The following is a 14,477-nucleotide window of genomic DNA, read 5'->3' as shown; positions in this document are numbered from 1 at the left end:
TGACACTAAGCTCCATCTGTCATTTACATTGCATCATAGAGAGATGGTAGACATGTTTAATCACTGTTTGTCAGCTGTGAAGGACTAGATGAGACAAAAGAAGTTGAAGCTTATTCCAGACAAGACAGAAGTACTGCTAGTACTGAGGGGTTGATCAAAATGGTATGATTTTTTTACAAAAATTCCAGATGTTTTCAGAGATTGTATGAGTTGCCTTCAGTGTTCTAATATAGGTTTGGCACTACATGATATGCTTAATAGTTAGAGAATCCAGCTTAGGAACAATTAGAGAATCTAGCTTAGGAACTCTGATATAGGTGAGACCTATGCATTGCTACACAGAAGTAAGTCCAACTGAGTTGTGTATAGGATTGCAGCCCAAGTCTTGCAGAGCTTTGTGAGGTTCCAGGCCAGACTGGTAAGGGCCCCAAGATCTCCCAGCTTGGGCTTGCTATGATCCGAGTGGTGATCACTGATGATCACTGAGTCAGGTGGCCTTATTTGCTCTGTGGTTTATGCAAGGGTTGGTTAGCCTGGGTTCGCCCGACATGTCAAGTCATGGCAACAGTGGCCAGGACTTGCATATTCAAAATGGTGGCTGGCACGCACTGAGGCACTTCAAGGGATAATTAACCCACGGTGGCTTGTTGTGATGTGTGCACTAGGTCTGTAAGTTTTGTTTACTTAATAGATGTGACTTTTGTTTTAATGCTCCTTCGTTTTGTTTAAACTTCTATCCACAATATATACCCAGCTAAGGGTGCAATCCTATGCATGTTTAGATAGAAAAAAAATCCTACAACTCCCAGCATTCCCCAGCCAGCGTGGCTGGCTGGGGAATGCTGGGAGTTGTAGGACTTTTTTTTCTGTTTAAACATGTATACAATTGCACCTTAAATTAACTTTCTTTTAGTAATTCAGGGTGGCCCTCTCTCTTTGATTCTTTTTCACCTGCTGAACATGCAATTCATATTTCTTCCATTCTAGAACTGCTTATCTGTAAAATTCTCATTCTAACTTTAATGAAACATTGCAGAAATACTAGGTTTTCTTACAAAACAATGAATCTCTGCCAGAGAAAAAAAAGAAACGCCCACATACTTAAATGACACCAGGAGTGGTTAACTGATTTTATATGGTCATGCAAATATGCTCACTGATTATGGTCATTGTGAATCCTGTACCAGCATTAATGACTGATCATAACTTTGGTATGATACTTTGACTCAGTTTATTATTGGGAGCATGTCTCTTTTGTTCTTACCTTGGAGAACAGACATGCCTGCATGTGTGTGCTGTAGTTACTGCAAAGATGCATTTTGTCCCTTCCCCAGAAGCTTCCCTAATAATCTTGGAAAGGACATGGCTGCAAAAGTGTAGCCAAGATCCTCTTTGCAGTTCCCCAAATCTGCTTTTTTACAGTTCATATCCAGTAAGCAAGAGTTACAGGATGTGTATCCGATCAAAAATACTGAACAGGAGTGATGTTCTACCAGAGTTGAGAAAAGACATCCAAAACAAAAATGAATAGTTTTCATTTTTTATCCACCTGTGTACAAATGTATCCCATCTCAGAATCAGGTAAGGTTTCATTTTAACATAGCCTATACTTTCATGGGGCTTTAATATCTACATTTAGATCATATTTTTTCTGATATAACTTTACAACATTACTGAACATTTTTCTACTTGGGCTTACTTTGTAGTAAGATGATGATGATCATAGAATAGAATCATAGAATAGTAGGGTTGGAAGGGGCCTACAAGGCCATCGAGTCCAACCCCCTGCAGCTCAATGCAGGGATGATGATGATGATGACGAACATTTCTATACTGCCCCATAGCCAAATTTCTCTGGGTAGTTTACAAAGAGCTTCGGCTATTGGGCAGTATAGAAATGAAATAAATAAATAAATAAATAAATATTAAAGATTGTGCTTTGGTTATATGATTTCAGTGCCTCATTTGAGGAAAGTAGATATGAAGAGAAGGGTGGTTCAGATGTTAAAGGAATGCTACAAAGATATAACTTGCAATGGAGTTGGATATGTTATTGCCATCCATTCTCAGCTGGAGACTTCAGAATGAGCAATGTTTTGAACACAAGGCAGGGCTGTGCCAAACCTAAGGGATGTTGCTCTACAGGGAACTTCCCCTTTATTCTTCATGGATGCAGAGGTTGTCATTAGAAGGATGGAATGTCTTTGAGTGTGATAAAAATGTGATCCTTAAACAACAGGCAGATGAAAGTCCTGAGTTCCAGGCTACGATCCATAACTAGGACTATAAGAACATCTGTGTTTTTGTAATGCAGTATTGTTCGGGAGGATAGGGAAGACAGACTATTTGCAAAAAATATGTTCCCTCCAATATATCCATTATATATGAACCAATAAAAAATACACTTGTACATTTAGTACTGTACACTAATCACATTTATTAAAATGTCTATTGTGTAGAGTGCATTTTTAAAAGAGCTAATGAGAAGTGCGTGTTTTATTTGCTACTTAGGTTTAAATTTATCTTTAAATTACAAAGGTGGGAAGGAGAAATAAGAAACTAGGTAGGTAGTACAGATACTGCTTACTTGTATTTAAAAAAGAAAATCAAAGGAAAAAACCTCATGCATTGTGCATGTTGCAAAAGATAAGTGTTTTCCAGCTATTTCAAAGGTTTATGAACAAGGAACCAAGGAATGGTTTATGAACAAAATGAGATCAGCTATTCCAGTGGTTATACATAATGTCTAAAAGCATATGCATTACAATATGTAGAAAACAGAGAAACAAAAATTTGAACATTAGTAGATTGAGAGTTTTCTCAAAGAAGTCTTATAGAATAGTCATAGATAATTAAGATAAATAATTTTGGAATAGATAATTCAACATTTGCAAAACAATGGGAGGTGGGATTCATTTTGGTTTAAATGTATATGTATCTTTTAATAGAAAGATTTTCAAATTCCTGTCAATTTCCTTTTTTAGAGAAAGGAAAGATTTTCCCTTTCTTCGTGAATTAATATATTTGGAAACTCCTTTGGGGCACTAAGATGGATACCAAAGTAGAAATGGTTTTTAACTGTAACAGTCTGTAACTATAAAAACTCTTTTTTAGCCTATAAAAAGGCAGAAGATATTTGACAGTATTGTTCTGTTTTGAAACTGGAATCCACACTATCTTTGCAGAAACATTTCTGTACTTTGAACTGCTGAAGGGAGTGGTGAAGTGTTCATATAGCAACAGAAACAAGAGTTTTTAATTTCAATAGCAGGAGCCATTGTGTTTAGATACAATAGATGTAAACCATATGAAAGAATCAGGAGAAAAATAAACCACAGTGAAGAGACATGGGAGTTCTTTTGCAAGGGTGAGGTTCCTAGTTCTGTACTGGTTCTGAAAGGTGGTAGAAAAGAGGTGGGAAAACAAGGAAGAGTTGGTGTTTGGTATTCTTCTTAAGCAAAACAGGAAATGGAATTATTTTTTGAATGCTCCATGTAATGGTTAAATTAACAGGTTATTGGTCAAAATGGAATTTAGCAATTGGTTGCAACTGTATAAACATATGGTGTTCATATCAAAGAAATTTAACGTGATTTCTTATTAAAAATACAAGTCCTGAAATGAATAATTCTATTTAAAATCAGTATTTGTCCACTTGTACATATTTTAGTAGTAGGTAGTAGTAGTAAAAATACCTATGCTGTTATCCAGCTAGAGTACATATGACATATGAGTACATGTATAATTGGATAAGGAACTGTGAGCGCAAATGGGTACAGCACTTGAATGCTGGCCCATTGCAGCTCCCAGGCTGAAAATGTGTGTACATAATGTGGTTTAGCTGTTTGAGATGGTGGGATAGATTTAGTCCCCGCCCCTGTCCTCTCCTCCCCAAATACCTGATAGATACTGTCACCAAGTAAATGGCTGATGCGCTGTGTGTGCATGTGTAGTTGGATCAGGACAGTGTTTTTTTAAAGAAGTACCTTTAAATGTGCATTTCCTCTTTGAAGCTGTGTGATTCTGTGCTTAAAAGGAGTATGTAATCGTTCAGGGATCAATCTTATAAGAGTAGAAGCATAGCATAAATCATTTTAAAATCTTGTATTTATTTGTTTTCACAATTTAAGATGACAGTTTATTGTAGAAATACGCATTGGTAGCTTTTCTGACAGTTTTTCTTTAGAAGAATGTAAGGCATTTCTCTGTGGAAACACATCGGTGTTCTTACTCAGAAAGGCTTACTAAGGATTATATGAGCCACTAAAGCTATTGTTGAAACTTGTCACAAAGACTTAAATAACACTGGAAATCTCTCTGCTCTCATTTTGATTTTTGCCCTGCATTGCAACACACACACACACACACACATTTATAGAAGCCTCAATAGGTGTTAAATATGAGCATCTGCAGCTTCTCAAAACAAGTTACAAAAGTGAATATTACAAATATAATTAATTCAGGATGAATTGATTGTATAGGGAGCTGCACTAATAATGAGCCACTGGGATCTTAATTGTATTACTTTTTCTCTTTCTTCTCTTTCTGTTTAGTGTTGAGGGTGAAGCTCCTGGAAGTGAAACTGGCACATCATTGGATAGTCCATCTACCTATCATCAAGGAACTATAACTCACAGTTCAGCTATAAGCCCAGATCATTATGACCATTCACCATACGGGCTGTATTCTGTCTCTCCTGGGCAGCAAAGGCCTCGGAGGCCAAAGCTTCAGCACTCAACATCCATACTGAGAAAACAAGCAGAGGAAGAAGCTATTAAAAGGTCAAGGTCCCTTTCAGAGAGCTATGAACTCTCATCCGACTTGCAGGATAAGCAGGTATTCAAGCTGTACTGTTGTATGAAACAAGCTAAAGTGTAAAATGGAGAAGAAATGTACTAGTTATTCAAGCATTCATTCCTGGAAAATAATATATTTGTTCATGAGATTGTAGGTTTGTTCCATAATTTGGCACATCTGAGTAGTATTTAAGTTTCTGTCTCTTCTGTTTCCATCGTGAAGCTATGCCAAATTTTAACAAGAGAATGTGCCATTTAAAACCAGGAGGACTTGATTAGTACAAAACAAACTATTTCCCTGGCCTTTGTAATAATCTGATTAGCATTAATGAGTGCAGATGTAACACTGCTCCGTGGAAGGAAAGCAGAGATTCATGTGGTAGAAGAAGAGAAAGTGCATAGGCCTGTAACATGTTCCTGATCTCCTTCCCATAAATTTAAAAGTGGCATCACTTTGTTTAGTATTGAGACAAAGTATGCCTGACCAATATTCTATGAAGTGTAGTTTGAGAAAATAACTTAAAGCATACCAGAAAATATAGGCAAAACGTAATAGAAAGCAATATATAATAGAATGATAATTGGAGATATTAAGTGATCCTACTTTAAAAAAATCTTGAATGAAATAACTTTGAATGAATCTTCAGAGTCATATTTTTAAGTCTATCAAAGTTAACCACTACATGATGTTCTAAAATGTAATTTGTTAAATGTGAACTTCAAGTTTACTTTGTTCTAATTTTAGCATCTCATTTATATTACTATTATTAACTGTCCCTAAAAACTGCATTGATAAAAATCATTAACATTGGATGAGATTAACATAACCAAGAATTTTCATAATTGAAAACGCACTCTAAATTATTGGATGAAGAATAGAAAATAGATTAATATGGGTTGTAATAACAGTTGTTACATCTTCTTGGGGCATCTGTGAAATATTCAAGTTTTATCCCACTTCACAGAATAAAAACCTGAGGGAGAAAGTTTGAGTGTGGAATATCATCAGTAAAAATGTTCATAAAAGCAAAATCTGACAAGGAATTGATTCAGTAAGATTCCAAAGGCAAATAAAATGCTGCTTCTTGCTTTATTAAAAACTGATCATATCTATAACATATATAATTGAAAACACTGGTGGATGGACACCCTGAATGAAATTTAGGTTAAGGAATTCAAGATTTATTAACTTTTATAATTAGCTCTGTAAGTGTCAAAAGGCCCTCAGCCTTACTAAATCCAATGTGAATTCCAGTGTATTTGGAGGCAGTTCAACTTCAGGTTAGTTTTTTTTAATGTGAGTTGTTTTATTCATTCATTCATTCATTCATTTGATTTATACCCTGCCTTTCTGCCAAAAAAGTGGCACTCAAGGTGGCTCAAGTTAATCAGCGGCCTACAAAATATTCCTGTAACTTCACTTTACAGCTGAGTATATTTTTATCTCAGAAATCTTTCTAGCTCTTAGTTTTCTAGCAGATATATTTTTCTGTGATGATTTTAAAACTCTCATTGCCTCAGTATCATATCATAGTGACATGCAATAAGATTTTGAGCAAGAGTATGATAAAATATTTATCTTTTCTTTTTAGGTTGAAATGCTAGAACGAAAATATGGAGGCCGCCTCATAACTAGACATGCTGCTCGTACGATACAGACTGCTTTCCGCCAGTATCAGATGAACAAAAACTTTGAGCGGCTTAGAAGTTCTATGTCTGAGAACCGTATGTCAAGACGCATCGTACTGTCCAATATGAGAATGCAGTTTTCGTTTGAAGGACCTGAGAAAGTCCACAGTTCCTATTTTGAGGGGAAGCAAGTTTCTGTTACGAATGATGGATCAAAATTAGGAGCCCTTGTCCAATCTGAATGTAGTGATCTTGGCGAATCAACTACAATGAAATCTCCAGCAGCATCCACTGATTTTACTGATGCCATAACGGAACTGGAGGATGCTTTTTCAAGACAAGTAAAATCTCTCGCAGAGTCCATCGATGATGCGCTCAATTGCCGTAGCCTCCACTCTGATGAGGTACAGATACCTGATCAAGTCAGAAGTCGTGAAATAGAGAGGGTCAGTTGTGGTCAAACTAAACCAACAAGCCATAATGTAGATCACAGGAAACTAGATGAAATGACAGCGTCATACAGCGATGTTACATTATATATCGATGAGGAAGAACTGTCCCCACCACTTCCCCTTTCCCAGTCTGCAGATAGGCCATCCAGCACAGAATCCGAGCTACGGCTACGATCAGTGAACCCATCTCAAGAGTACTGGTCTATGACTCACAAGGATCATAAGGCAGACACTGACACAAGCTGCAGGAGTACCCCTTCACTGGAGTCCCAGGAGCACAGAATGAGGATGGACCATCTGCCTTTACTAACCATAGAACCACCAAGTGACAGTTCAGTGGACTTAAGCGATCGTTCAGAGAGAGGTTCATTAAAGAGACAGAACGCGTATGACCGAGGAATTACTAGTCAGCAGGGTAGCCCAAAACATATTTCACATGGCATCCCTGCCAAAATAATATCCCGAGAAGACCAGGAGACTAGGCATAGACCAAGGCCTATCGATAGCCACTTAGCCATTAATGGCACAGCAAACAGGCAAAGCAAATCTGAGTCTGATTACTCAGATGGAGACAACGACAGCATCAACAGCACTTCCAATTCCAATGACACAATAAACTGCAGCTCAGAATCCTCCTCTCGAGACAGCCTAAGGGAACAAACCTTGAGCAAGCAAACGTATCACAAAGAGACTCGTAATAGCTGGGATTCTCCTGCCTTCAGCAATGATGTCATTAGGAAACGTCACTATAGGATTGGACTGAACCTTTTTAATAAGTGAGTATAGTGCTTTTTGTGGCCTTTCCTCCTACGAAGTGATGTTTACTATTTTTTTTCTTCATAGTGAAGTAATTTATCTATAAATCATAAGATGACTAGAACTGGCTGCAGTCCCATTGCACAGGTTAACGTGTGCCCAGACGGTGGCTGGGTTAGGAAAGAAAAAGTCACAGTGGCTTCTTCTGCCTGCCCAGCACATACCACTCCCAACACCTGCCATTTCCTTAATTACCTTCGCCTTGGTGCAGGTTGCCATGTCTGCCGAGCCTGGTGAGGTGCGCGGCGCGGGGTGGCTTTGAAATCACCCCAGAAACCATGGCTTGTTGTAGGAGTTACAGGGTGTTTTGGAAGCCGCCCCCGCCCCGCACCTCACCGGGTTTGGACGACATGGCAACCTGTGCAGTGGTAAGGGTAATTAGAGAAATGGCAGACGTACAAGAGGCACATGCGAGGCAAGGAAAAGATGCCACAGTGGCTTCCTTTCCTCCGCTGATCATCTGAACCTGGTCACTGTATGTCTTTTTCCTGATTTCAGCATATCCACGTTTCCTCTCTCTCTTCCTACCCTACAGTTGCCATGTCATTGTTTTTATTCTCATGGTGTACATATTGGGCAAGTGGTCTCTCTCTCAATCTCTCTTTTTCAGCATTTAAAGCCCCTGTGTAAATTTCCTGCATAGGAAATTTTAAAAACATGAAAAGAAAGGAAAGCATATTCATGGAAGTTGGCAATGTGAAGCACCGAAAAGCAATAAGAAAAATTAAAAGGGCAGGTTACTTACTCCATCTGCCATTGCTTTATTGTCCTCATCCACCTTTGATGTTCCACATGTCATCTGAGAAATAGTCAGAATTGATATTTTTGATAGTAATTAGCAGTTACTAAAGTAATTTGCGCTGTCCAAAAAATACAGTAGGATGAAACAATTCACTTGCTTTTCCAAGGACTGCCTTAATGTCCTTCAGCATATATTCTTTGAGACCTGACTTCTTCACATCTAAAACAAAATCTAAAACATATTAATTATGATAGTTTTAATACTGAGCATGGCATTTAATTTATTCGGTATTGTCTGAGCTAGGTTAGTATTTCAGATAGAGGAATGGGTCATTGTCAGAATATCTCTTTCACATTATACATCCACTTTATTTTCCATGTTACGCAATGTATAAACATGGGACAGTGTGGAACTAATACAGATGGTAATAAATAGTGGTTTTAAAAATATCTGTATATTGTTAGTCATGCAGTAGACTAGTACAAGAGTAAGATGTACTTAAACTTATATAATCTGGAAGTAATACATTTTTTAATTCTTTTTGGTGGCACATTCTTGTTTACCCTTCAGTTGCCCCCAATATGTTCCATAAAGGATTTATCATACTGTTGGAGCTAAATAAAGGCATAATCTACCATTCTGCTCTTCCGTACAGTACAGTGGTATCCATCCTACATGAACACCAACATCCCAGCAAATCAAAGGAGTTCCGAGAGTTTGGAGACTGTATGTCCCAGCAGCCATGCAAGAACTGATGCTGTTGTGATTGCTGGGAGCAATTGCAATAGCTTCTCGTCAGAACTGAAAAGCCATGGCACCCTTTTACTTGGTGTAGAACAGTTGCAGTTGCTTCTGCAGCCACAGCAGACCCAATGATTGTAGCACAACTGCAGGCATACCTGAGCTTTACTATGGTCAGGTTGCCTGTACAGGTGGAGGGAAGCTTTGAATACTTAGAATAATGGTAAATTTAGCCTTATGTAATAGGTGTAATTAGATTACTAATATATTTTCTGTGATCTCTTTCACATGCATCAGCATCCATGGCCTGGTATTACATGAGTGAGCTTCAGGGTCATGTGCTCCCTCATCCAGCTCATTCCCCATTCTAGGAAAGTCATGGTCTGGTCTTGCATCTGAATTGGAAAACTATTGTTTGTGCTTACCTTTCAAACCAGAATTGGAAAGTATAGTTTGAAGTGATTTCCTATTCTGGTTTGGAGGGCAAGTGCAAACTTATTAGGTTGTAATGGTAAACTATGGTTTGTCTGAAAATCAGGGAGAGAATTGGAGCATCCTACGGGATGGGAGAGTGTGCTGGTGGGGGCTCACTTACATAACACCAATACAAGGTTTGACATTACATGTAAAGCAACCCTATGCCAAGTTTATCACATTTTGAAAAGTCCGACTTTTCATGAGGCAATTTGTAGAATAGCTGTAAAATTCTCTATTAAAAAATTGAGATAGTTGTGGGAATTGCTCCTGCTCCTAATGTCCTAGTACATAATTTGCCTTGTACGGTTTCAATAAAATTCTAAACAAAATTAATATTCCTTTTATCCAGCTGCACAATAGTTCATTTTCTTTAAGAAATAACCTGGCAGTGGCACTTCAAATATTTAATACCTGCAGTTGAAGTAATCACATCACTGTTAATGATGAATTAATTGTAGCAAAAACAAAATATTCAAGCTTTTCCTGCTTTGAAAACATGCTGAAGGTTTCCATACTTTTCAGTTTGGTTAAACATTCACTTTAGTTAAATCATTCAGTTTGGTTAAACTTTTAAATATGATTATATTGTTTTCAACAAACTTGATACAAGATTACTCCTCCCTGTCCTGGTTACCTCATTGATCTGTGTATCATCCTCAGTGGTTGCTGATGTGTCTTGTTTTGACACAGACACACCCCTTTTGTGGTCCCACAAATAAAAGGCTGCACAGATAAATAACTGTGACCTATGAGGAATTATCAGATGATCCCCTGTCACTTGTTGGCTTGTCAGTGTGAGGCAGTTAATATAAATCTAATCCTAAAACAATATAATATTAATATATAGGGGAGATTGGTCTTTACAGGATATTATAGTGGTTTTACTTCATTGGTGGGTATCAAAGCAGAAGAAATGTATGATTTTTGGTGATGATGTGGTAGGTTTTGAAAACCCAGATTAGGAACATTACACAATAATCTTGTTTGCCTGCTGTATGAGTTAGCTTATTCACTTTTTCCACTTCAGCTTTCTTGTGTAGTTGGTTTCCTCATTCTTCAGACACATACTGAACCACTCATATTCCAGGAATATGACAATCAAGTATGAATTACAAATACGCAGTTTATTTGGTGTTGTGGATCACATTGCATAGTAAGAGCAGCACGAATTTATACCATGGGTGGGCAACTTGTGGCCCTCCATATATTTTGGCCTACAACTCCTATCAGCCCTAGGCAGAATAGCCAGTGGTGAGGGATGATGGAAGTTGTACACCAAAACATCTGGAGGGCCGCAAGTTGCCCACCCCTGATTTATACCTCTGCCCTTGTGAAGTACTTTTTAATAATGAACATTGGAATTCTTAATATTTCTACAGCAGCCAGGGCTCCATTAAAAAAAAAAAAAGAACCATATGAGCCACCTCTGACCTAGAACATTTTTCATATTCATGGAATCTGCATTCAACTGATATACACAACAGCTAAAGAATAATCCTCCTGATATGGGCAAATGCAGCAAGAGTGACACTCCACTGCACCTGCCTCTAAAAGTAGATACATAACCCATTAGGGTGGCCTTCTTCTGACACATTTGTACTGGTTGTATGTATTTTTAATACAGCTATTTATAAAAAGTTCAGGTGGCAAATGGCATCTTAAAAGAAACATTCCATGCTTGGTGGGAAAACAGGGACTGTCTCAAGATAATACCTACTGTAGCACATCCATTCACAACCTAAAAATAAAGTATTTTTTTCTTGCAATTTATTTTGATTAAATAAATCAAAGACTAAAACTCATATGATTATTTGAATAAGATTTCTTAAATTGTGTAGCAACCCTAATAGGTACAGATGAACACCATAATGTTTGAAAGAGATGCATTTCTGTTAAAATGAGTGCTTGTTGTGGGCGTCTGGGGGGGAACTATAGTTTTCAGTTAATATGCTTATTAGTCCAATATTTCAACATGCTTGAGGAATTCTGCTTGGAAATCTTCATATATCAACAATCTATGATGTGTGTTGTAGAAGAGTTAAAAGGGGTTTTCTTTTCTTTGAAACACTTGGTGAAGACAGACATAAGGAGAGAATTCATACCATGTTCCTCAACTTGTGAGGTTAGCTGGCTTCACAACTGAAATTATAGGTATCCATACCAGCAAGGCAAATGCTGGCATCTTCCTTTCCCTATGCTAAAGGTGGGCTGCCTGCCTATCTTCTAAATTTTTATTTGTAAAAGCACTGTGTGAATGTTTGTACATTTATCTGTTAATTCGTCGCCTATTTATTTAAAGGAAACTTATTTTAAAAATGCTTCATAAATTGTGTTTGTGAGTATGGTGTCTTGGTGACATGAGGGAAGATAATAATCGCCATGCACAGCCAGCTTTTGTGTCAAATGTGCAAAACTCTTTTTCTCTCTCTTCCCAAAGATTAACTGTGGAGAGGAATAGTTACATTTGGACTGAACATGGTTGGGAGCACTTCCAGTTAAGGCTACAATCTTGTGTCTTGCTTACTTGGAAGTAGTTCTCATTGGACAAAGTGGGACTACTTCCCTTTTTTTGAAAATACTTTTTATTCTATTTTTTATCTTTATAAATGAAATAAACAGTACCAACAATCTAGTCATTAGCTACAGTTTCCAACAATACCGTATTCTTAAGAGGACACAGCAATAACGAAAAAGAAAAAAAAGAACAGAAGGAAAAAGAAGAAATCAAGAAAGAAAAAGAAAAAATACTTAAAGTTACTTAAAAGGATTAAATATAAACTGCATTACACACAAACTTCCAAGTATCATTCTACTTAAAAGTTATACCTATAACATTGCCAATATTACAATTCAATACAGCACATCAACCTTACATTTCAATATCATATCTTCAGTCTTATAGCAAGGGAGCAAGCCTACAATTCATTTCCAATAACCATATATTGCCCTTCAGTTAACATATAATACTAAAGCTTAACAATTTAACCAGCCAAAAATATTACTAATCAAAGTCTCATAATAATGATGGTAATAATAAAAAGGAAAGAAATTAGGATAAGTAATAATAATAACTTTATGCTATCTATACTTTAGATTGTGTCATTTCTATATCTATATATGAATGTATACATATCTATACACACACAGGAATTTTATTATACAGTACATCATGTCTAATGTAAAAAAAAAAGAAAGAGAGAAAAGGGGGATATATGTAAACAGTCCTCTGGACTGGCGTACTGCCCGGACCTTATAACCCAAATAAATCCAAAGAAGAATGATAATTGAAAAGTTCCCAGCTCATGAGGCTGGGGAAGATGTCTCCCGTGCCTTACTTTGAATGCCAGCTAGCCAAGCCTCCGCCATTTCATGATTTGGAAAGGTTTTCATCTGGCCTTCAAAAAGAATGCAAAATATAGCAGGATATTTGATATGATATTGAAGATTCATTTGTCTTGCCTGATTTCTCGCCTTGGTAAATTGCCTTCTTTTGTCAGTGATTTCTTTAGTGTAATCCGGAAATAGCATAACTTTGTCTCGTGTTGGCTCCCAAAAAAGTTCTCCCACTTCCCTTGCCAAGCGCAAAATATAATTTTTTGTGGAAACTCTTGCAAATTTAACTATAACAGTATAGGCAGTCCCTTTGGTGCCACAAACTGGACCTGGAACATGGTTGTTGTTGTTGTTCAGTCATTAAGTCATGTCCGACTCTTCGTGACCCCATGGACCATAGCACGCCAGGCCTTCCTGTCCTCCGCTCTCTCCTGGAGTGTGCTCAAGTTCATCTGGAACACAGTATACATGCTCAATATCAAATAAATAAATAATCAGATGGCAGAGCGAGTAGCTCATGCAGAAATTTATCCAAGAATTTAAACAGACTTGTATCAGCAGGCAGATCTTTGATACCAAGGATACACAGATTCGTTCTCCGAGTATACGCCTCCAGTTGGGAAATTCTTGCAAACAGGATATTATGGGAGGCATGCATAGCCATCTCTTGTGCAGACACCTGGTCTTGGAGAGCATTAACCTTCAATTCCATTTTTTGCAAAGAACTATTAATTAAATGCACAGCCCCTTGAAGGTTAGTAATAGAATCTCGGATTGTATCCAGCCTCTTAGCCTGTTCTGCTAATTGAGAAGACAAAGTTTTTATCAGAGCTAGCAACTCCTCTACATCTCCAGCATCTCTAGAAACCTTTGCCAAGGGAGGGGTTGGGGGAGTTGGCGGTGGTCCCGTGGCTTTTTTCTTTCCACTTGATGCTGCCATCCTCCTCTTCCGTAAAGAAAGCAAGTAAGTAAAATTACAAACAAACAGTCACTTCAACAGATTTTGCAGGTCCTCAGATATTGTTGGTATTTTTAATTCATAAGTACTTTTGGAACTCGTCAGCCCTGAAGTCTCCTAATTACATAGGAGTTTCAAAACAGCTTTGAGTAGATGATGCCCCAGAAAACTGACCTTAGAGTCCAGCTTTTCTGCTGCTCTACAAAAGGAGTTGTTCTTCCAAGATCTTATCCAGATGGTACTCCAGTTTCCCCTTTTAATTCCAGGGGAAGATGAAAAGGTTTTTCAGCCTTTTAAAAGCTGTTTGAGGAGGCGACCTGCAGAGCCTCCTCAAACAGGACGCTTGCCAGGGCGACATGGCTCCTACCGGAAGTCGACATACTTCCAAAGACAAATTGGAAGTTGCTTAAAGTATATTGAATGGTGACCTAGGTCCCCTTGGCATGTGTTGCACTGTGCCTACTCTCTACCAGACACTGGTGTTTGTTGATAAGCTTTGCAAACCCTTAGTGTAAAGGGTTTAACTATACTTG

At 37.7% G+C, this 14,477-nt stretch overlaps 1 protein-coding gene across 4 annotated transcripts in view; it reads left to right on the top strand.

Annotated features, from left to right (window-relative positions):
* Positions 1-14,477, top strand: part of IQSEC1 (IQ motif and Sec7 domain ArfGEF 1) — a 576,206-nt gene that overhangs the window by 506,797 nt on the left and 54,932 nt on the right. For all 4 annotated transcript variants that reach the window (XM_084839949.1, XM_084839948.1, XM_084839950.1 and 1 more), the window contains 2 exons: positions 4,554-4,836; positions 6,389-7,653. In XM_084839949.1, coding sequence (XP_084696075.1) covers positions 4,554-4,836; positions 6,389-7,653 — 1,548 coding nt within the window. The remainder of the gene's footprint in view (positions 1-4,553; positions 4,837-6,388; positions 7,654-14,477) is intronic.

Source organism: Heloderma suspectum, chromosome 2 (genome assembly GCF_057233095.1).
Source record: "Heloderma suspectum isolate Gila_16-S chromosome 2, 16-S_ref, whole genome shotgun sequence".
Classification (NCBI taxonomy): Eukaryota; Metazoa; Chordata; class Lepidosauria; order Squamata; family Helodermatidae; genus Heloderma; species Heloderma suspectum.
Note: the sequence above shows the minus strand (reverse complement) of the source record. Positions and strands in the feature narration are given on the sequence as shown.